At 41.1% G+C, this 23,246-nt stretch overlaps 1 protein-coding gene across 2 annotated transcripts in view; it reads left to right on the top strand.

The window, feature by feature from the left end:
- Positions 1–23,246, top strand: part of UBE2R2 (ubiquitin-conjugating enzyme E2R 2) — a 118,490-nt gene that overhangs the window by 72,524 nt on the left and 22,720 nt on the right. For both annotated transcript variants that reach the window (XM_011980027.1, XM_011980028.1), the window contains exon 2: positions 13,285–13,371. In XM_011980027.1, the coding sequence (XP_011835417.1) occupies positions 13,285–13,371 (87 nt within the window). The remainder of the gene's footprint in view (positions 1–13,284; positions 13,372–23,246) is intronic.

Here is a 23,246-nt window from a genome sequence, read left to right on the forward strand (position 1 = left end):
AAAAAAAAAAAAAAACTTTAAATAAAAATTACTATAGCACCAACTAAATAACATATATTTTTGAGACCTAACTGTAATACTATTATCACAACTAAAAAAGCTCATAATTCCTTGATATCCAGTCAATGTTTACATTTCCCTTGTTCTCATAAATTTAGTTTGTTCATATCATATCCTGAAATTACTAAGATCTATAATGGGTAAGAGCAAATTTTCTAATATGTTGAACTTTTTTTTCCCTTTTACTTCTTGTGGAAAATACTTTAATATTTATTAATGCTCCTGAATACAATGAAAATGATTTAACCTTTGATTTGATGATTTAAGATTATCTTAGAGCCAGGCATGGTGCCACATCCCTGTAGTCCCAGCTACTCAGCAGGCTGAGGTGGGAAACTCACTTGAGATCTTGAGTTTGGGCAACATAGTGAGACCCTGTCTCTAAAAGATAAAAAATAATTGTGTCTTGGGATCCATTTTTGAAGGTTCTCTTAAAATTTGTATATGATTCTCATGATAACTCCCTAGGGTCAGTGTTTTACGCCATTTTATATAAAAAGGAACTTGAAATCTAGAGATTTAAATGAGTTGACCTAAGGTCACAGGCCTAGCAAAGACAATGCTTAGAATTGTGCCTGACAAATAAAAGATAGAAAAATGTAAATTAAATAGTCAAGAATCATGCCAGGGCTACAACATAGGGTTACTGATTCTAGTACCTTCCCTTCTTCTTTTAAAATCGTTATATTCTGAATATAACTGAGATGGTATGAGATCTCATATTCATGTTTACAGCAAGTTATATCTTATTTATTTCATAAAATTTCAAAAAGGAAAGAAATTTCAGTGACAAGTTGGCTGACGTAGGAGTATTAATATGTATATGAGGTAATACATAGATAACTATAGGTCACCATATACATGTGAAATAGTATGTTTAAATTGTTAATAAGAGCTGCATGGTGGCCCACACCTGTAATCCCAGCACTTTGGGAGGCTGAGGCAGGTGGATCACCTGAGGTCAGGAGTTGGAGACCAGCCTGACCAACATGGTGAAACCCCATCTCTACTAAAAATACAAAAATCAGCCAGGTGTGGTGGCGTGCGTCTGTAGCTACTCGCGAGACTAAGACAGGAGAATTGCTTGTACCCAGGAGGCGGAGGTTGCAGTGAGCCGAGATTGCACCACTGCACTTCTGCCTGGGCGACAGAGCGAGACTCTGTCTCAAAAATAAATAAGTAAATAAATAAACAGTTAATAATGTTCTGAAAACTAAGTAAAATAATAGAGATAGAGATAAAATTGTATAATCTCAGGGAAGCATTACAGCAGGATATTCCCCCTGAATATTAACTTCAGCTGAATAGTTGAGGATTGGAAACCACCGAAGGAGTTCTTAGTACAATTTAAATAGCCTTACTAGAAGCACACCACCCAATGTTACCTCTTTTAGTGGTAATGTAAGCATACTTTAGGCATGATGCTTTAAAAAAATCAATCATAAGGCCGGGCACAGTGGCTCACGCCTGTAATCCCAGCACTTTGAGAGGCCGAGGCTGGCAGATCATGGGGTCAGGAGATCGAGACCATCCTGGCTAACACAGTGAAACGCCGTCTCTACTAAAAATACAAAAAATTAGCCGGGCGTGGTGGTGGGCGCCTGTAGTCCCAGCTACTCGGGAGACTGAGGCAGGAGAATGGCTTGAACCCGGGAGGTGGAGCTTGCAGTGAGCCAAGATTGTGCCACTGCACTCCAGCCTGGGTGACAGAGCAAGACTCGATCTCAAAAACAAATACAATACAATAAATAAAGAGTTCGAGACCAGCCTGACCAACATGGTGAAACCCCATATGTACTAAAAATACAAAAATTAGCCAGGCGTGGTGGCGCCTGTAATCCAAGCTACTGCAGAGGCTGAGGCAAGAGAACAGCTTGAACTTAGGAGGTGGAGGTTGCAGTGAGGTGGGCAACAGAGCGAGACTCCGTCTCAAAAAAAAAAAACACAAACAAAAACTCAAACAAACTACCTCTAGAATAAAGTCAAAAGCGTCACATTAAAACTACTTATAATTTTTTGTTTGTTTGTTTTTTGAGACCGAGTCTCGCTCTGTTGCCCAGGCTGGAGTGCGATGGCATGATCACGGCTCACTGCAAGCTCCGCCTCCCGGGTTCACGCTATTCTCCTGCCTTAGCCTCCCAAGTAGCTGGGACTACAGGCACCTGCCACCCACGCCCTGCTAATTTTTTGTGTTTTTAGTAAAGATGGGGTTACACTGTGTTAGCCAGGATGGTGTCAATCTCCTGACCTCGTGAATCCGCCTACCTCAGCCTCCCAAAGTGCTGGGATTACAAGCATGATGGAGGTTATTTTTTAAAAATTGTATAGTAGATAATGGTCAAAAAGCTGAAAGTTCAAGAATAATTCAAAATATTAGACGCTTAGAGGAAATACAGAAACCCCATTAATACTACTAACCAATATTTATTAAGATTTAAGTAGAATATAATTAGGTTTGGTAAGGCTCTAAGAAAACTTAATTCCATAATCATCAAAGTCTTAAGGTTGGTATTAATCTTTCCAGTTGTCTTATTTAAAGCTGGTAGTATTATAATCTATGGGGAGGTAGGTAAAAGAGATAAAACAGTGAAAATTAGCAATCTATAAAACAGCCTTCATGATTCTTGCCTCTCCCTCCCTCCCGCCCTCTCCCACATCCATCCGTCCGTCCGTCCATCTATATCTATCTATCTATCTATCTACTATCTATCTATCTATCTATCTATCTATCTATCTATCTATCTATCTATCTATCTATATTTTTATTTATTTATTTTTGGAGATGAAGTCTTGCTCTTTGCGCCTAGGCTGAAGTGCAGTGGCATGATCTCGGCTCACTGAAAACTCCACCTCCCGAGTTCAAGTGATTCTCCTTCCTCAGCCTCCTGAATAGCTGGGATTACAGGCGACTGCCATCACGTCCAGCTGATTTTTGTATTTTTTTTAGTAAGTGATGGGGTTTCACCGTGTTGGCCAGGCTAGTCTTGAACTCCTGACCTCAGGTTATCCACCCGCCTCAGCCTCCCAGAGTGGTGGGATTACAAGCGTGAGCTACCGTGCCTATCCACCTATTTATATTTTTATATCTTTTAATTTGTCAGGCACAGTTCTAAACATTGTTCAAGCGTTACCTCATTTAATCTTCATACAAACACATTAAATAAGTACTGTTATCCCCTTTTTACTGGTGAGGAAACTGAGATATAAATTAAGTAATTGAGCAATACGCAGTGGCTCTCGTCTATAATCTGTCCAGGAGAATGATGGCTGTTTGGACCAGTGGCACAGTTCCAAACTTACAAAGTAATTTACTGAGGCAGTTGTAAGTAAAGGAAGGCAGGCCAGATGCAGTGGCTCACGCCTGTAATCCCAGCATTTAGAGAGGCTGAGGCAGGAGGATCATTGAGCCCAGGAGTTCGAGACCAGTCTTGGCAACATGGCGAAACCCTGTCCCTACAAAAAATAATGAAAAATTAACCAGGCCACTATAGTGGTGCGCATCTGTAGTCCCAGTTACTCTGGAGACTGATATGGGAGGATTGCTTGAATCTCGGAGATGGAAGTTGCCCTGAGGCAAGACTGCACCACTGCACTCCAGCCTTGTTGACAGAGTGAGACCCCGTCTCAAATTTCCAAAAAAAGGCAGGTTTATTAGAGAACGTAGGAAAATACATTGCGAGGGAGGCAACCAGCAGCCTGCCAGAGAGAAGCCAACTGCAGAGAAACAAAGGCTTGCTAGAGATTTTATAGGATAGTGTTTATGCAGTATGCTGAAGAGGGCTTTGTGGAGTACTGAGAACACCAGGGTTGCAGTGAGCTAACTTGCGGGTGTGTGGTGATAGTTGGGCACAGGAAGATTGTGAGTTATTTGCACAGGAGGACTTACGTGTCCTGGATGATGAAGAAAGGCTGACTTACGGCTTTTCGGCTTTCTTTTATTGCTTTCCCTCGGTCCCACTAGCCTGATTCCTTTTCCCTAATTAGAACTACACATAGTGCCAGCATTTTAGGAGGCCAAAGTGGGAGGATTGCTTGAGCCCAGAAGTTTAAATGGTGAAATCTTTATAAAAAATAAAAAATTTAGCTGGGTATGGTGACATGGCCTGTGGTCTCAGCTGCTCAGGAGGCTGGGACAGGATCGCTTGAGCCTGGGAGGTCAAGGCTGGCAGTGATCCATATTTGTGCCACTGTACTTCAGCCTGGGTGACAGCATAACCCTGTCTTAATCAGTCAATTAGTTGATCAATATAAATTAAGTAAGAGTTGCTTAAGGTAACAGCTGAGTTGCAGAGTCAGGATTCAAACCCAGATAGTCCTGGCTTCTTGAGTCAGCATTCTTTACTACTATCGTGTGCTACCTTTTATTACATAGGTGCATATCATCTATTCTACATAAATTTTCATGCATGTGTTCCTAGTTACACTGCAGAGATTTCTCTTAGTATGCTAAGTAATCTAACAAGACTTTTTTTTTTTGAGACAGGGTCTTGCTCTGTCACTCAGGCTGGAATACAGTGGCGTGATCACAGCTTACTGCAGACTCGAGCTCCTGGGCTCAGGTGATTTTCCCACCTCAGCCTCCTGAGTAGCTGGGATTACAGGCTCATCCACCATGCCTGGCAAATTTTTGTATTTTTTGTAGAGATGGGGTTTCACCATGTTGCCCAGGCTAGTCTTGAACTCAAGCAGTCTGCCCACCTAGGTCTCCCCAAAGTGTTGGAATTACAGGCACAAACCATGGCACCTGGTCTCAAGACATTTTTTTTTTCTTTTGAGACCGTGTTTTGCTCTTGTTGCCCAAGCTGGAGTGCAATGGCGCGATCTTGGCTCACTGCAGCCTCTGCCTCCCAGGTTCAAGCGATTCTCCTGCCTCAGCCTCTCGAGTAGCTGGGATTACAGGCATGTGCCACCATGCCCGGCTAATTTTGTATTTTTAGTAGAGATGGGGTTTCTCCATGTTGGTCAGGCTGGTCTCAAACTCCCGACCTCAGGTGATCCGCCCACCTCGACCACCCAAAGTGCTGGGATTACAGGCATGAGCCTCCACACCCAGCCAAGACATTTTTTAAGACCTAAAGATTTGACTACACAGACAACATTGTTTTGTTATTTGTTTCTCAAAAGGATAATCTCATTTGTCCATAGAAATGAGATATAAGAGGTTATAGTTCCAAGGACCAGATTCCTAACTTTAATAGAAGTTTTCATAATCCTCTTTTGTCTATATATATATTATATGTCTGTATAATAAAATGATTTGGGAAATATAGTCCCCCTTATTTTGTTTTCTAAAAAAAAATTTGTTTAAAGTTATTATTTCTTCCGTGGTAGAATTTGCTGTTGAAGTTACCTGGCTCAGGAGATTGCTTTGTCTGAAGGTTTTAGATACAAATTCAATTTCTTTAATATATGCCTATTCAGATTATGTATTTATTCTTAAGTAGCTTTGTATTTTTCAAGTAATTTGTCTGTTTAATATTATTTATTGAATTTATGAGCATAGAGTTATTTATAATATTCCCTTGTTCTTTTAATACTAGTACGATCTGTAGTACTGTCTCCTATTTTATTCCTGGTATTGGTTGGTAATTTGTGTGTGCGTGGTGTTTTGTTGTTTTTTTTTTCTTTCGGTTGATCAGTCTCGCTAGGGGCTTACTAGTTTTCTTGATGGTTTCAAAGAGAACCAGCTTCTGGTTTTATTGATCACCCACACACACACCCTGCAGTTTTCCTATTTTTCAATTTAATTTCTGCTTTTATGTCAGTTTTCTTTCTTCTGCTTGCTTTTAGTTTAATTTCATAGTCTCTCTTTCCCTTTCTTTCTCTTTCTTTCTCTCTCTCTCTTTCTTTCTTTCTCTCTCTCTCTCTCTTTCTTTCTTTCTTTCTTTCTTTCTTTCTTTCTTTCTTTCTTTCTTTTTCTTTCCTCTTTTGTTTTGTTTTGTTTCGTTTTTTTTTGAGACAAGGTCTCACTCTGTCACCCACCCTGGAGTGCAGTGACAAGATTATGACTCACTGCAGCCTCAACCTCCCAAACGTAAGTGATCCTTCCACCTCAGCCTCCCAAGTAGCTGGGACCTCAGGGGTGCACCATCACGCCTGTCAACTTTTTGTATTTTTCGTAAAAATGAGGTCTTACCATGTTGTTCAGGCTGTTCTCCAACTCCTGTGCTCAAGCAATCCACCTGCCTCGGCCTCTGTAAGTGTTGGAATTATAGGTGTGAGCCACTGCACCTGGCCTAATTTTGTATTTTTCTCATTTCTTTTTTTTTTTTTTTTTTTTTTTAGGCAGAGTCTCGCTCTGTTGCCCAGGCTGGAGTGCAGTGGCGCGATCTCGGCTTACTGCAAGCTCCGCCTCCCGGGTTCACGCCATTCTCCTGCCTCAGCCTCCCAAGTAGCTGGGATTACAGGCGTCTGCCACCATGCCCAGCTAATTTTTTGTATTTTTAGTAGAGATGGAATTTCACTGTGTTAGCCAGGATGGTCTTGATCTCCTGACCTCGTGATCCGCCCACCTTGGCCTCCCAAAGTGCTGGGATTACAAGCGTGAGCCACCGTGCCCGGCCATTTTTCTCATTTCTTAAGTAGAAGCTTATATTATTGAAATGAGACGTACATCTTTTCCAGTGCAAGCAATTCTAAAAATTTCCATTTGAGTATTGCTTTAGGTGTATGTTACAGATTTTCATTGTCATTTTTTTCATATTCAATTAAACAATTTTCTAAGTAACTTTATGGCTTCCTCTTCATACTGTGACATGTACAGTTACGTAATTTCCAAATATTTGGGGATTTAGTAAGTATCTTTGAATTTAGATAGTCAAAATTTCTGGCGCTATTCAGTGTGGTTAAAGAATATGCTATGTATTATGTCAGTTCTTTAAACTTTGTAGATAGATGTTGTACATTCCAGAATATGGTATGTCTTGGTGCGTGTTCTGTGTGTCCACAAAAATAATTTGTATGCTGCTGTTGTTCGGTGGCTTATTGTCTTCTGTATCCTTACTGAGTTTTTGTCTCCTTGTACTTTAGACCAGGGGTCCCTATCCGATACTGATCTGATACCACTCTGTGGCCTGTTAGGAAGCAGGCCACACAGCAGGAGGTGAGCTCTGCCTGTAGTCAGATCAACTTGGGCATTAGATTCTCAAGGAGTGCGAACCCTGTTGTGAACTGGGCATGTGAGGGATCTAGGTTGAGTGTTCCTTGTGAGAATCTATCTAATGCCTGATGATTTGAGGTGGAACAGTTTCATCCTGAAATACCCACCTCACTACCCTTCCCACTCTTCCACCCTCTTGTCCGTGGAAAAATTGTCTTCAATGAAATCAGTACCTGCCAAAAGAGTTGGGGGCCGCTGCTTTAGACTGTTGAGAGAGAAGTGATAGTATCTTCAACTGTAGTTGTGCATTTTTCTATTTTTCCATTTGGTGATAAAAGTTTTTAGTTACATAATTTTGTGTTCTAAAGCTCTGTTGTTACTAGGTGCACACACAGTTAATATTATGTCTTCTTTGTGAATTGATCCCCTTATGAAATTACCCTCTTTATCTGTGACAATGTTCTTTGTTCTAAAGTATACTTTCTCTGTTATTCAGATAGCCACTCCAGCTTTATTAACTAATCTCCAGTTAGTTTAGAGTTCACCAGTTTCTGCACTAATGTATTAAGGTATAATTCATATACCATAAAATTCACCCTTTTAAAGTATCCAGTTCAGTAGTTTTTAGTATATTCAGACGGTTGTACAGCCATCACCACCATCTAATTACAGAATATTTCATCATCTCAAAAAGAATCCCCATACTCATTAGCACTCATTAGCACTGTATTCTTCTGTGCCTCCATATCATCTTCTTAATTCAGAGTCCAGTTCAGGATAGCACACTGTATTAAGTTGTCTCGTCTTTTTGGTTTCCTCCAGTCTTTGATGGTTTCTCCACCTTTCCTTATTTTTTGTGACCTTGACAATTTTTGAAGAGGGTGGGTTAGATTTGGCAGAACATTCCTGCATTTGGGTTATCTGATGTTTTTCTCCTGACTAGAATGGGGTTATAGATTTTGGGGGAAGAATACCACAAAGTTGAAGTGCCTTTCTTGCCACATCATATCAGGGAGGTCATGATACCAATATGATTTACCGCTAGTGATGTTAACCTTGATCACTTGGTTAACATGTCTGCCAGATTTCTCTATGGTAGAGCTACTATTTCTTTCCGTACTCTATTGTTAGAAAGTGAGTCATTAAATCCAGCCCACACTCTAGGGAAGGGGAATTCAACTTCACCACCTGAATGTGGATTATGATTATTTGTAGTACTACTGTAAGGAAGATTTGACCCTTCTCCACCAATATTTTTCCATTCAGTGGTACTTATCAGTATGTACTCATTTATGTTTATTTCATATTTTGGGTAACAGTATTACATTGTGTATTTTATAGCTTAGATTGTCCTACTTTTGGCCATTAGGAGCTCTTGCAGGTTGGCTCCTATGCTGTTTTGAAACACTCCAATTTGTTTTCTTTAGCACTTACTTTTTGGCATTATAAGATGCTCTAGGCTTATCTTTTATTTTTCCTGCTGCAGATTTTAGAATCAGGTGTTTCACCAAAGGGCCCCAGTTCCTTTTATTGAATAATGATATTTTATATTATTTATTTTTTGAGACGGAGTCTCACTGTGTCGCCCAGGCTGGAGTGCAGTGGCGCAGTCTCGGCTCACTGCATCCTCTGCTGCCCGGGTTCAAGAGTTCTCCTGCCTCCGCCTCCCGAGTAGCTGGGATTGCAGGCACCTGCCACTGTGCCTGGCTAATTTTTGGTTTTACTAGAGATGGGATTTCACCATCTTGGCCAGGCTGGTCTTGAACTCCTGACCTCGTGATCCACCAGCCTAGGGCTCCAAAAGTGCTGGGATTACAGGCATAAGCCACTGTGCCGGCCGAATAATGATATTTTAGAAACCAAGATCTCTGAGGGACCTGGGTTTTTGGGCTCCAGCCTTTTTTCCCCCCAGTCAGCTTTATTGTGATTTTAATGCATGTGTCATACAATTCACCCATTTATTAAAGTATATAGTTTAGTGATTTCTAGCATATTCACAAAGTTGTGTAACCATCACCAAAATCAATTTTAGAATACATTTTATCATCTGAAAAAGAAACCCTGGGCTGAGGATAGTGGCTGATACCTGTAATCCTAGCACTTTGGGAGTCTGAGGCGGGTGGGTCACCCGAGGTCAGGAGTTTGAGACCAGCCTGGCCAACATGTCGAAACCCTGTCTCTACTAAAAATACAAAAATTAGCCAGAAGTGGTGGCACATGCCTGTAATCCCAGCTGCTCGGGAGGCTGAGGCAGGAGAATCGCTTGAACCCAGGAGGTGGAAGTTACAGTGAGCCGAGATCACGCCACTGCACTTCACCCTGGGCAACAGAGCAAGACTCTGTCTCAAAAAATAATAATAATAATTTTAATTGTGTCCCATTTCTTTTTACTTTTGTTCATTGTGTTTTTGGTGTCACATCTACAAAACTTAGTGAATGCAAGGTCATGAAGATTTACACCTATGTTTTCTTTTAAGAATTTTATAGTTTCTCTCTTAGTCCTCCAATTCAATTCATTGTTGACGCTATCTGGAGATAGCATCAGATTCTATATGTTAAGGATTCAGTCCCACAAGAAAGACTGCCTCCATTTCGGATGCCTATGGCAGACCGATACTCCTGATGAAGGGGATTTCCACTACTCCCCTTAAAAGAATAAGGTCAGTAAGGCCGGGTGTGGTGGCTCACGTCTGTAATCCCAGCACTTTGGGAGGCCGAGGCAGGCAGATCACAAGGTCAAGAGATCGACACCAGCCTGGCCAACATGATGAGACCCCGTCTCTACTAAAAACTACAAAAAATTAGCTGGGCATGGTGGCATGCCCCTGTAGTCCCAGCTACCCGGGAGGCTGAGGCAGGAGGATTGCTTGAACCTGGGAGGTGGAGGTTGCAGTGAGCCGAGATCGCGCCACTGCATTCCATCTTGGTGACAGAGCGAGACTCTGTCTCAAAAAATAAATAAATAAATAAATAAAAATAAGGTCAATAAATTGACCTATCTTCAAATTCCCTATTTCTTCTACTTGCTCAAATCTGTTGCTCAGCACTTTTTTTTTTTTTTTTAAAGTTTCAGTTTTTATACTTTTTAAATTTAGTCATGAAAAGGAATGAACAGGCCAGGTGTGATGGCTCACACCTGTAAATCCCAGCACTTTGGGAGGCTGAGGCGTGGGGATTGCTTGAGCTCAGGAGTTTAAGACCCAGCCTGGGCAACATGCTGAAACCTCCAGCCCCACAAAAAAATTAGCTGGGCATGGTGGTGCATGCTTGTAGTCCCATCTACTCAGGAGGCTGAGGTAGGTGAATCACTTGAGCCCAGAAAGTCAAGGTTGCAGTGAGCTGTAACCCAGTGCACTCTGTCTAACCTGGGTGGTAGAGCAAGACCCTGTCTCAAAGAATCAACAGTTTTTGTACTTAACAACTTAAGAATCTATCTCTCTCTTTCTTTTCCCCCTCCCACCCCCATCCCCTGTCCTTTCTTTTCTTTTCTTTCTTTTCTGTTCTTTTCTTTTCTTTTTTTTTGAGACAGGGTCTTCCTCTGTAGCCCAGCCCTGAGTGCAGTGGTATGATCATAGCCCACTACAGCCCCAACCTCCTGGGCTGAAGTGATCCTCCCACCTTGGCCTCTTATGTAGCTGGGACCACAGATTCACCACTGTACCCGACTGATTTTTAAATTTTTTTGTAGAGATAGGATCTCGCCACCTTGCCTAGGCTTGTCTGAAATTCTGGGCTCAAGGGATCCACCTGCCTCAGCCTTCCAAAGTGTTGGGATTACAGGCATGAGCCACCACTTTATGTGGATTTTTAAAAATAATTTATCTCATTATTGATATTCAGTATTTATGGGTGAGATACCATTCTCATGCTTTCCTTTAAGTTATTTAGCCATGATTTTCTTTAGTCCTTTGAAATGTTTAAAGGTTTAAAGATAAGCTTATTTAGTCTTTGCCTAGTAACTTTAATACTTAGGTTTCCAGTTTCTATTGATTCTTTTTTTTCTCCTGTTGTATGGACCATACTTTTGTTTTACTTCATACCTTGTAATATTTTACTGAAAACTAGAAATTTAAATAATATACAGTGACACTTGCAGAAATCCAGTTCTCCTCTTCCCCAGGGTTTTTGTTGTTACCATTGCTGCTGCTGTTGTAATTACTGTTGGCTTGCTTAGTGACTTATCTTACTTAATTATATAATGTGGATATTATTTGTTATGTGTGGCCAGTGAATTCTCCACTCAGCTTAGTGGTCAGGTAATGATTGAACAGAGATTTCCTTGATTTTCTAGAACCAGTTAGTCACTTGGAATTTGTGGAGAGGCTCTGCGCATGTGTCATTACATGCCTTCAACTAAATTCAGACAGGCAGTTGCAAACTCTTTACTTTCTGGTTGCATACATTCTCAAGTTAAGCCAGAGGTATAAAGTTAGGGCCTTCTTAGGGCTTTCCTGAGCATGCACATAGCACTGGGCATGTGCATAGCCCTAAACATTGTCGTGGTCTTATAGACTCACAATAATTTGTCAGAGCTTTTCAGAACCATAATGGACAACTCTTAGCCCAGCCCAGCTTTTCCTTTAAGTTTTTTGGGTAGTCTGTTTTGTATTTTCCACTGCCTTAGGTACCTTTAAGGTTAAATAGTTGCCTGCCATTGTTTTCAACAAAGCTGCCAGGGAAAACATTTTCACATTGGCCAAGCTCCAAATCCGATCACTTGTAGACAGCCTTGCAAGTGGAGTTTTCTAGGGAACCACTAGAAAGGTCAGCTAATGACAGTTCTCTGGGAGTAAGGCTTTGGCAAAATGCCAGGCCATTCTATCCTCTCCAGGGCCTGTCAGCTTCCTTGGTTTTTACTTTGAATGTGTTTTAAGGCTGCTGCACAGCTAGAGTATAGGAGATTGGTTTAGGGTAAGTTAAAACCACATAGCTTGATGTTCTTACTGAATGTCAGCTATTTTCTTTAAATATCTACTCCTTGAATTGTTGCAAGCCTCTGGTTATTTTCTGGAATTCTGAAAATGTTGATGCTTACAATTTTTGGCAATTTGCCCATTGCTTTTATGGAAGAGAGAACTTGTCACGTTTTCTGGATTTCTTCATACTTAAAATATGGGGATACTGCAAAGGACATTCACTGCAGCAGGATTTATAACAGCAAAGGTGTGAGAAACAACCCAAATGCCCAAAATAAGGAAATAGTTTTATAAAATGGTTCATCTAGGTATACATTTGATGGAGTATAATGCAGATACTATCAGTCACCCATGTAGAGAGAATATTTCATGATGTAAAAAAAATGTTTACAATGTGATATAGATGAAAAAAGCAGAATACAAAATACAGTATGTTGAAGTTTTTAAAAATAAATTTTGTATGGGAAATCAGCAGTGTCAGCATTTATTATTTCTGGGTGATAGAATGACAGTTAAATTATGTGAGTAAAAAGAAAAATACTGTTGTTCCATATTGTGTACCCTAAAATGAGATTATTTTGTTATAAAAATAAAATGTATTTGTAGAGTATTGTTTTTCGCTCGTGAGCTAAGTTAAAATTGTATTTATGTATGTGTATGTGAGTGAGTGTGTGAGTTTTGGTGACTTAAAATAGCCTTTTATAGGGGCCGGGCGCGGTGGCTCACGCCTGTAATCCAGGCACTTTGGGAGGCTGAGGCAGGTAGATCACGAGGTCAAGAGATTGAGACCATCTTGGCCGGCATGGTGAAACCCGTCTCTACTAAAAATGCAAAAAATAGCTGGGCGTGGTGGCGTACGCCTGTAGTCCCAGCTACTCAGGAGGCTGAGGCAGGAGAATCGCTTGAACCTGGGAGGCAGAGGTTGCAGTGAGCTGAGGTCACGTCACTGCACTCCAGCCTGGCGACAGAGTGAGACTCCGTCTGGGGGAAAAAAAAAAAGATAACCTTTTATAAATGTTTGAAGGGGTGCTGTAAGAACATACTAATGACCCTGGCGCTGGGGATAACAAAGTATGTCTGAGCTACTTTAATCTCAAGAGTTTACTCTGTGAAAGGAGCTTTGTATCTGTGGGTGTAGTAGGGTGAATTATTAGGCAGATGAATAAGTTATAGTCTCATTTATCAGCATTTCATTTTTTTTCTTTTCAGGCGCATATTAAATTTCCTATTGACTACCCCTATTCACCACCTACCTTCAGATTCTTGACCAAAATGTGGCACCCCAACATTTATGAGGTAAGAGACATCCATCATAAATTTCTCTGAAGTTTTTTTTTTTTTTTTTAGTGAGTACTTTAAAATAGCTTGTCTGTCTCAGCACACTTTGATAGTTAGGCTGTTGTAGCCATAGAGAAATACTAATGATTTTGCACTTCAGTTAACAGTTTCTGGATTAATTATTTAACATTAGTGTAGTTTTAGAATACCTTGTGTATATTCCAGTTAAGGATTTGGACTTTAGACTTTTGCTGCTCAGTGCTAGAGTTATAATACACATGTGTTTAACACATGCATTTAAAAAAGTTAGTAGATAATGTCATATAAATTTATTTGTGTGCCTATCCTCTAACTTCACAGCAAGGGTCACCTGTTCCTATGATGAAAGATTCAGCTTTTGGTGGGGGGAGCGGGATTTATCCCATTACATTTGGACTGGCCTCATTTTAGGAGTTGCTGCTGAACATTTGAGAGCCTCTTTTGGAATAAATTCAAGGTGAGGTTCTTTTACTAGACAAGTGCACATGCCTGGGGAAAGCATTTCTAGCTTTCGTTGATGAAACATACTTAGCTTTGGGCTAATCCATAAGGATACTAGAATAATGCATTCTGTTTCTCAGGATGATAATATCAGGGCCCACTAGTTTTTTTCTTTTGAGGCTACTCTTTACTATTCTAGAAGTGTGTGTGTGTTTTGTTTGTTTGTTTGTTTATTTGTTTTTGAGACAATCTCGCTCTGTAGCCCAGGCTGGAGTGCAGTGGCGCAGTCTTGCTCCCTGCTACCTCTGCCTCCTGCCTCCCGGTTCAAGCAATTCTCCTGCTTCAGCCTCCCAAGTAGCTGGGATTACAGGCACATGCCACCATGCCCAGCTCATTTTTGTATTTTTAGTAGAGATGGGGTTTCACCATGTTGGCCAAGCTGGTCTTGAACTCCTGACCTCGGGATCCACCCACCTCGGCCTCCCAAAGTTCTGGGATTAAGGCGTGAGTCACTGTGCCCGGCCTACTATTCTATAAGTGTGTTTTTAAATCTCCAAATGTTTTGGGAATTTTGCAGGTATCTTTCTGTTGGGAACTTCCAGTTAAATTCCACTGTGATCTGAAAGCAGACATTGTATGATTTCTATTTTTAAAAATTTGTCACAATGTAGTATATCTTCATGCAAGTTTCATGTGAGCTCAAGAACAATGTGTAATCTGCAGTTACGGGTGTAGTAGTCTATAATGCTCATTATATACACTTGACGAATGGTGTTGCTGAGTTCAGCTGTGTCTTTACTTATTTTCTGCCTGCCAGCTCTGTCCATTTCTAGATGGCTTGAGGTGGCTGGAGTTGGGCTTTACACTTCTTCCAGGTCATATAGGCTGTGATAAAACTTGGGCAGGTTTGTAGTTAAGTAATTTCTCCTGAGGACAGACCTTGTTAAAAAGAGCAGAAGATTCTGACTTTTTTTTTTTTTTTTTTTTGAGACCGAGTCTTGCTCTGTCTCCCAGGCTGTAGTGCAGTGGTGCAATCTTGGCTCACTGCAACCTCTGCCTCCTGGGTTCAAGCAATTCTCATGCCTCAGCCTCCTGAGTAGCTGGGAGGCTGGCTAATTTTTGTGTTTTTAGTAGAGATGTGGTTTTGATGTGTTGGCCAGGCTGATCTCAAACTCCTGACCTCAAGTGGTCTGCCTGCCTCAACCTCCTAAAGTTCTGGGATTACAGGTGTGAGCCACTGCATCCAGCCCTGACTTACTTCAAAGTGGTTTCTTTTCCCCTCCTGCTGCCAGAACACAAGGGGTTGTTTGACCTATAGTCACTGTGAAAACCTGGTAGAACTCTAGGAGGTAACACTCAAAAAAATACAGGGGTGCCCACTAACTAAAGGGGCTGGAGTTTTTTACTCTGAGGTTTGTCTATACTGGGCCTCTAGCATTTTGTCAATTATATAGTTCAGGGTTTTGTACACCGGGACTGATGGAATTTTCTCCTCCTGGGTTTCTGCTCTGATAAGTTGTGATTCTCTGTATCTGCCAGTCTCAAACTCCTCACCTCAACCTCCCAAAGTGCTGAGATTACAGGCGTGAGCCACCGCACTCGGCCTGTCACTTCTTTAAAAACAAAACATTTGTGTTTGAAAAATATTTACACATTTATGGGATATGCATGCATTTTATTGTAGAAAAATTCATTATGAATATGGGGAAAAATTGTATATCATGATCTAATGGTAAATCTTGAAAGAACTAAATAGCCTATGTACTGAAAAAAAAAGTGGAAAGGGGAGTCTAATTACCTACCTACACTTTGTTCCTGTCAACGACTCCTTTATCCTGTTTTTTTTTTTTGTTTCTTTTTTGAGAGATGTTTGGGAATTAGGTAACTGAGATGGTAACAGTATGTATATGGCTTTAAGAGTAATTAACTCTCTGCTGGGTGTGGTGGCTCACGCCTGTAATCCCAGCACTTTGAGAGGCTGAGGTAGGAGGATCATGATCTGGAGTTCCAGACCAGCCTGGCCAATATGGTGAAACCCCGTCTTTACTAAAAATACAAAACTTAGCCGGGTGTGGTGGTGCGCGCCTGTAGTGCCAGCTACTCGGGAGGCTTGGGCAGAAAAATCGCTTGAAGGGAGGTGGAGGTTGCAGTGAGCCAAGATCACGCCACCACACTCCAGCCTGGGTGGCAGAGCGAGACTCCATCTCAAAAAAACAAAAACAAAAGTAGTTAGCTCTCAATTGCAAGACAAAAGCTTGGTCCTTCTCACTTCTTTCTTGCTATCTAATATCTATATATACACTACATAATTGTAAAGGCAAAAACCTTTAATTATTAGACAGGGACATTGTTATGGTCTGGATTTTGGTGTCACCCATGAATGGTATTAGCATCCTTACGAAAGAGGCAAGAGAGAACTGCCTTGCCTCTTCTCCCATAAGGATGCAACAAAACAGGCGCCATCTGTGAAAAACAAGCCCTCAACAGACCAAATGTGCTGGTGGCTTGGTCTTGGACTTCGCAGTCTCCAGAATTGTGAGCAATAAATTTCTGTTGTTAGTATATTACCCAGTCTAAGTTATTTTGCTGTAGCAACCCAAATGTACTAAGACAGATATCAAAATACTTCTGTGCATACTGAACTCAGTTTGAACTTAGGAAACAATGAATTATTTCTACAGACTCTTTCCTACAAAAGGAAGATAATGTTGTTACACAGAACAGTGTATTCACTGTTGTTTATTTATATTGTGTCAAATATTAAACAATATTTAGAAAACTTATTTCTAAAAAGAAAACTATATATCATTTCGTACCAGTCTGTTCTGTCTGAAAAAGAAAAATTAAGATGTCTTACATAAAAAACAGACTGTGGAAAATGACACAGCTGCCCCAGTGTGCTCATATATATGGAACTGAACTCCAAATTCAAGACCCTAGAGTGGGTTCTCCATTTCTTGCCTAAAAGCAATTTAAAGGTGGCCGGGAATGGTGGCTCACCCTGTAATCCCAGCACTTTGGGAGGCCAAGGCAGGTGGATCACTTGGGGTCAGAAGTTCGAGGCCAGTCTGGCCAACATGGTGAAACACTGTCACTACTAAAAATACAAAAATTAGCCGGGTGTGGTGGTGCACACCTCTAGTCCCAGCTACCCAGGAAGCTGAGACAGGAGAATCGCTTGAAGCCAAGAGGTGGAGGTTTCAGTTAGCCAAAATTGCACCACTGCACTCCAGCCTGGGTGACACAGATTCCGTCTCAAAATAACAAATAAATAAATAAAATAAAAGCAATTTAAAGGTGATGTTAGCTCAGTTTCTGGAGCAAAGGTACTTCCAACATCCACAGGGCCAAAAAAAAAAGAACTGATGCATGACTAAGATGGCAAGAATCTAAAGCAATTTCAATGCTTGGGATGCTGCTATGAAAAAATGAGACCACTGCAAAACCATATTGCAACGAAAAAGATTACAGAATGGCTTTTTTGTTTTTTGGTTTTTAGTTTTTTTTTTTGAGACGCAGTAGTGCAATGGCATGATCTTGGCTCACTGCAACTTCCACCTCCCAGGTTCAAGCGATTCTCCTGCCTGAGCCTTCTAAGTAACTGGGATTACAGGCATGTGCCACCACACCTGGCTAATTTTATATTTTTAGTAGAGAGGGGCGTTTCACCACATTGGCCAGACTGGTCTCAAATTCCTGACTTCAGGTAATCCACCTGCCTCAGCCTCCCAAAGTGTTGGGATTGATAAAATTGTATAGCCTGGTCAACATGGTGAAATCCCATCTCTGCTAAAAATACAAACATCAGCTGGGTGTGGTCACAGCTACTCAGCAGGATGAGGCAGGAGAATCGGCTTGAACCTGGGAGGTGGAGGTTGCAGTGAGCTGAGATGGAGCTAAGACCAGGCTCAGTGGCTCATATGCCTGTGATTAATCCCAGCACTTTGTGAGGCCGAGGTAGGCGGATCACGAGGTCAGGAGTTTGAGACCAGCCTGGCCAACATGGTAGAACTCTGTCTCTACTAAAAATACAAAAATTAACCAGGCGTGGTGACGGGTGTCTGTAATCCCAGCTACTCAGGAGGCTGAGGCAAGAGAATTGCTTGAACCCAGTAGGCGGAAGTTGCAGTGCCACTGCACTCCAGCCTGAACAACAGAGCAAGACTCCGTCTTGTGGGGAGGGTGGGGGTAGGGGAAGAAGTGATAAATCATATTTAGGAAGTAAATTTGATGTTGTCAAAGGAATCACAAGAAACTGTCACGTAACTATTAACCTTCACCGCAGTATGGAAATGGTATCAGAATTGAAATTTTTGAGGGCCAGTGTTGGTATTTGTGGTAATAGAGATCTAGAGACCCCATCTGGCTGAAAATAGTTTCTTATGTCATGTTTTTTTTGTTGTTGTTGTTGTTTTGAGATGGAGTCTTGCTCTGTCACCCAGGCTAGAGTGCAATGGCGCGATCTTGGCTCACTGCAACCCCCGCCTCCCGGGTTCAGGCGATTCTCCTGCCTCAGCCTTCTGAGTAGCTGGGATTACAGGTGCCCGCCACCGTGCCTGGCTAATTTTTGTAGTTTTAGTAGAGACGGGGTTTTACCATCTTGGCCAGGCTGGTCTCGAACTCCTGACTTCGTGATCCACCTGCCTCTGCCTCCCAAAGTGCTGGGATTACAGGCATGAGCCACTGCACCCGGCTCTTATGTCATGTTTTTAAAAAGACGGGCGTGGTCAGGTGTGGTGGCTCACGCCTGTAATCCTAGCACTTTGAGAGGCCAAGATAGGCAGATCACTTGAGGCCAGGACTTTTTAAGACTAGCCTGGCCAACATAGTGAAACCCCACCTCTACTGAAAATAGAAAAAATTAGCTGGGCATGGTGGTGCATACCTGTAATCCCAGTTGCTCGGGAGGCTGAGGCATGAGAATCGCTTGAACCCAGGAGGCGGAGGTTGCAGTGAGCCAAGATCGCACCACTGCACTCCAGCCTGGGCAAGAGAGTGAAACTCTGTCTCAAAAATAAAAATATAAAAAAAAGACAAGCGCTTTGGTCACAGTTTGTTAAATATATGTATAGATATATTACTGCAGCCCCCAAAAGTTGTAAATAACTGCTGTGTTACATGAGTGAATTTATTTTAAAACTGTTTTCTCCTTTGAGTTAAAGCTGCAAAACTTTTGTTGTTGTTGTTGGCTGGGCACAGTTTCTTATGCCTATAATCCCAGCACTTGGGGAGGCTGAGGCAAGTTCACCAAGCATAGTGGCACATGCCTGTAGTCCCAGCTACTTGGAAGGCTGAGGTGGGAGCGTCACTTGAGCCTAGAAGGCTGCAGTGAACTGTGTATATGTATGTGTGTGTGTATATATATTTTCATCATTACCATGTTTGTGAAATTCATTAGTATCAAGGGAAAACTAAGGAAATTTGATAGGAATTTGTCATCAGTGATTGTACTGCACAATCTGTTTCCTTTCTGCTTTGCACTGTGTTTAGTGAGCCTTAATATATATGTTACTGGTTACATTCTGGTCATACTGTTAAAAAGTAGACAACTAATGAGCACCATATTTTTCACAAACTGTATTACAATGAGAGTTCATATAACACTTTCTTTACTACAGACTTCACAGATACGACAACACATAGAATTTCACTGTTCCTTAGTACTTAAACATATTTAATAATAGACATTAATTTTTAGAGCAGTTTTGGGTTCATTACAAAATTGAGGAGAAAGTTCAGAGAAAAGTTGATGATTATTTTATTAATAGTTACTAGTGTGTTGTAGAATACAGGATGGAGCTTTTTTTGAAAAGATAAGTTGCTCTATGGGAATATACATTAATGTACACTATATGGTACATTAGCCATCATTTAGAACATGTTAGTATTTAGGCCACTAAATTTGTACTTTTCAGAGCTGAGCTCTGGTTTGTAAATAGTTTGTCACAAGCAGAGTTTTATGCATATTTATGTAATTCTTGGATTTACAGATCTTATGCATTTTCTCTTAACATTTTAAGGTACAGGGAAAAGGTTTCCTAAGTATTGACATGCCCAAATTTGGCCATATATCAGAATCATGTGGAGAAGTTATTAAAAAGAATCCTGAAAATTGTTATTTAATTGGATTTGGATGGGGTGTAGGCTAGATAATTCTTCATTTTATCTTGTAGAATCCCCATTCTAGAGTCCAATAACTCCCCCCCCCCCAAAAAAAGAATTTATTGAGATGAAATTCACATACATAAAATTAACCATTTAAAGTAAACAATTGGCAGGGAGATCCCTGGAGCCCTCGAGTTCGAAGTTGCAGTGAGCTATAATCATGCTTCTGTACCAGCCTGGGTCACAGAGCAAGACTGTATCGTTCATTCATTCATAAATAAATAAATAATCAAAAATTCAATAGCATTTAGTACGTTCATAATGTACAACTACTATTAATACCTCTGTAGTGGCAAAGCATTTCCATCACTCCAACTTAAAATACACTACATATTAAGTAATTTCTTTCTGTTCCCATATTCCCTCAATCTCTGGCAACCACTAATCTGCTTTCTCTCTCTATAGATTTACATATTCTGGATATTTAGTATAAATGAAGTCATATAGTATGTTTCACTCAGCACAATATTTTGGAGATTCATCCACCTCGTAGTATATATCAGTACTTCATTCCTCTTCATGGCTGAAGAATATTGCATTATATAGATATACCACAATTTGTTTCTACATTCATCTTTTGATGGACACATTTGGATTGTTTCTCCCTTTTGTATATGTGAATAGTGCTGCTCTGAACACGCATGTGCATGTACTTCTTGAGTACCTGTTTTCAGGTCTTTGGGTTACATACCTAGGAGTGCAGTTGTGGGGTTAAATGAGAATTCTGTGTTTATTTATGTATTTATATATTTATTTTTTGAGACAGAGTCTCGCTCTGTTGCCCAGGCTGGGGTGCAGTGTCAGGATCTCAGTTCACTGCAACCTCTGCCTCCTGGGTCCAAGCTATTCTCATGCCCCAATCACCCAAGTAGCTGGGATTACAGATGTGCACCACCACGCCCAGCTATTTTTTGCATTTTTAGTAGAGATGGGATTTTGCCAGGCTGATCTAGAACTCCTGGCATCAAGTGATTCACGTCCCTTGGCCTCCCAAAGTGCTGGGATTACAGGTGTGAGCCACTGCACCCAGCTGACTTTCTTTCTTCTTTTTTTAACCCATTTTCCTATTAGTGCTAGGATTACAGGCATGTGATCCACTGTGCCCAGCTATCTTTTAAATGGACTGCTAAACTTTTTTCCCATAGCAGCTGAACTGTTTACATTCCCACCAGCAGTGTGTGTTCCAGTTTCTTTACATCCTTACCAACACTTGTTATTTTCCTTTTTTTAAAAAAAGGCTAGGTGCAGTGGCTCACATCTGTAATTTCAGCACTTTAAAGGCCAAGGCAGGAGGATTGCTTGAGGCTAGGAGTTTGAGACCAGCCTGAGCAACGTAGCAAGATCCCCATCTCTATATTAAGAAAAGTAGGATAAAATACAGCTATCCGAAGTGGGTATGAAGTGGTACCTTATTGTGGTTTTGCTTTGCATTACCCACATGGCTTATGTTGAGCATCTTTTCATGTGCTTATTGGCCATTTGTATATCTTCTTTGGAGAAATGTCTGTCCTAGCTCATTTTTAATCTTTCATTTATTTTTGGGGAATGGGGTCTTGCTCTGTTGCCCAGGCTGGAGTGGCCCAATCACGGCTCACTGCAGCCTCAAACTCCTGGGCTCAAGCAGTCCTCCCATGTCAGCCTCCCAAGTAGCTGGGACTACAAGTGTGTGCCACCACACCTAACTAATTAGTAAAATTTTGGGGGGCCAAGGTGTGGTGGCTCACACCTGTAATCTCAGCAGTTTGTGTGGCCAAGGTGGAAGGATTGCTTGAGCTCAGGAGTCAAGGCAAGCCTGAGTAACAGCGCAACTCCATCTCTATAAAAATATTTAGGCCGGGCGCGGTGGCTGAAGCCTGTAATCCCAGCACTTTGGGAGGCCAAGACGGGCGGATCACGAGGTCAAGAGATCGAGACCATCCTGGCTAACACGGTGAAACCCCGTCTGTACTAAAAAAATACAAAAAACTAGCTGGGCGTGGTGGTGGGCGCCTGTAGTCCCAGCTACTTAGGAGGCTGAGGCAGGAGAATGGCGTAAACCCGGGAGGCGGAGCTTGCAGTGAGCTGAGATCCGGCCACCGCACTCCAGCCTGGGCGACAGAGCGAGACTCCATCTCAAAAAAAAAAAAAAAATTAAAAATTATCCACGTTTGGTGGCTCTCATCTGTGGTCCCAGCTACTTGGAAGGCTGAAGTGGAAGGATCACTTGAGTCTGGGAGGTAGAGGCTGCAGTGAGCTGAGATTGCACCACTGCACTCCAGGCTGAGAGACAAAGTGAGATCTTGTCTCTTTATGTCACCCAGGCTAGTCTTGAACTCCTGGCCTCAAGGAGTCCTCCCTGCTCAGTCTCCCACAGTGGTGGAATTACAGGCATGAACCACTGCACCTGGCCTTCCCTATTATTGAAATGGATATCTTTTTGTTACTGAGTTTTAGGAATTCCTTATATATTATATATATTAAAGCCTTATCAGATATATGATTTGCAAATGTTTTCTCCCATTCTATAGATTGCCTTTTCACTTTCTTGATAATGTCCTTTAGATGCATAAAAGTTTTCCATTTTAATGAAGTGCAGTTATTTCCAAGTCTTTGATCTATTTTCAGTTAATTTTTGTATATGACATAAGGTAGGAGTTCAGTTGCATTTTTTTGTTTGTAGAAATCCAGTTGTCCCACCACCATTTATTGAAGAGTCTGTTTTTTTCCCCATTGAATGGACTTGGCATCCTTGTCAAAATCAATTGGCCATCAATGTATTGGATTATTTCTGGACTCTCACTTCTAAATTATGTTCCATTGGCTTATATGTCTGTCATTATGCCAGTACTGAACAACGTGGTTGTCTTCGTAGTAATTTTAAAAATTAGGAAGTGTGAATCCTCCAACTTTTTCTTTTTCCAAATTGTTTTGGCTCTTTGGGTCCCTTAAATTGCTGTGTGAATTTTAGGATTACCTTGTCAATAACTGTAAAATGGGAAGTAGGATTTGATAAGGATTGTATTGAATGAATCTGTAAATCAAATTGGGGAATAGAACCATCTTAACATCACAACTCTACGTTTTTTCAGGTCTTTTAAAATTTATTTGAGCACTGTTTTGTAGTCTGTCTGTCTTTTCTTTCTTTCTTTCTTTCTTTCTTTCTTTCTTTCTTTCTTTCTTTCTTTCTTTCTTTCTTTCTTTCCTTTCTTTTTTTTTTTCTTCCTTTCTTTCTTCCTTTCTTTCTTTCCTTTCTTTCCTTTCTTTCCTTT

Source organism: Mandrillus leucophaeus, unplaced genomic scaffold (genome assembly GCF_000951045.1).
Source record: "Mandrillus leucophaeus isolate KB7577 unplaced genomic scaffold, Mleu.le_1.0 Scaffold208, whole genome shotgun sequence".
Taxonomy (NCBI): domain Eukaryota; kingdom Metazoa; phylum Chordata; class Mammalia; order Primates; family Cercopithecidae; genus Mandrillus; species Mandrillus leucophaeus.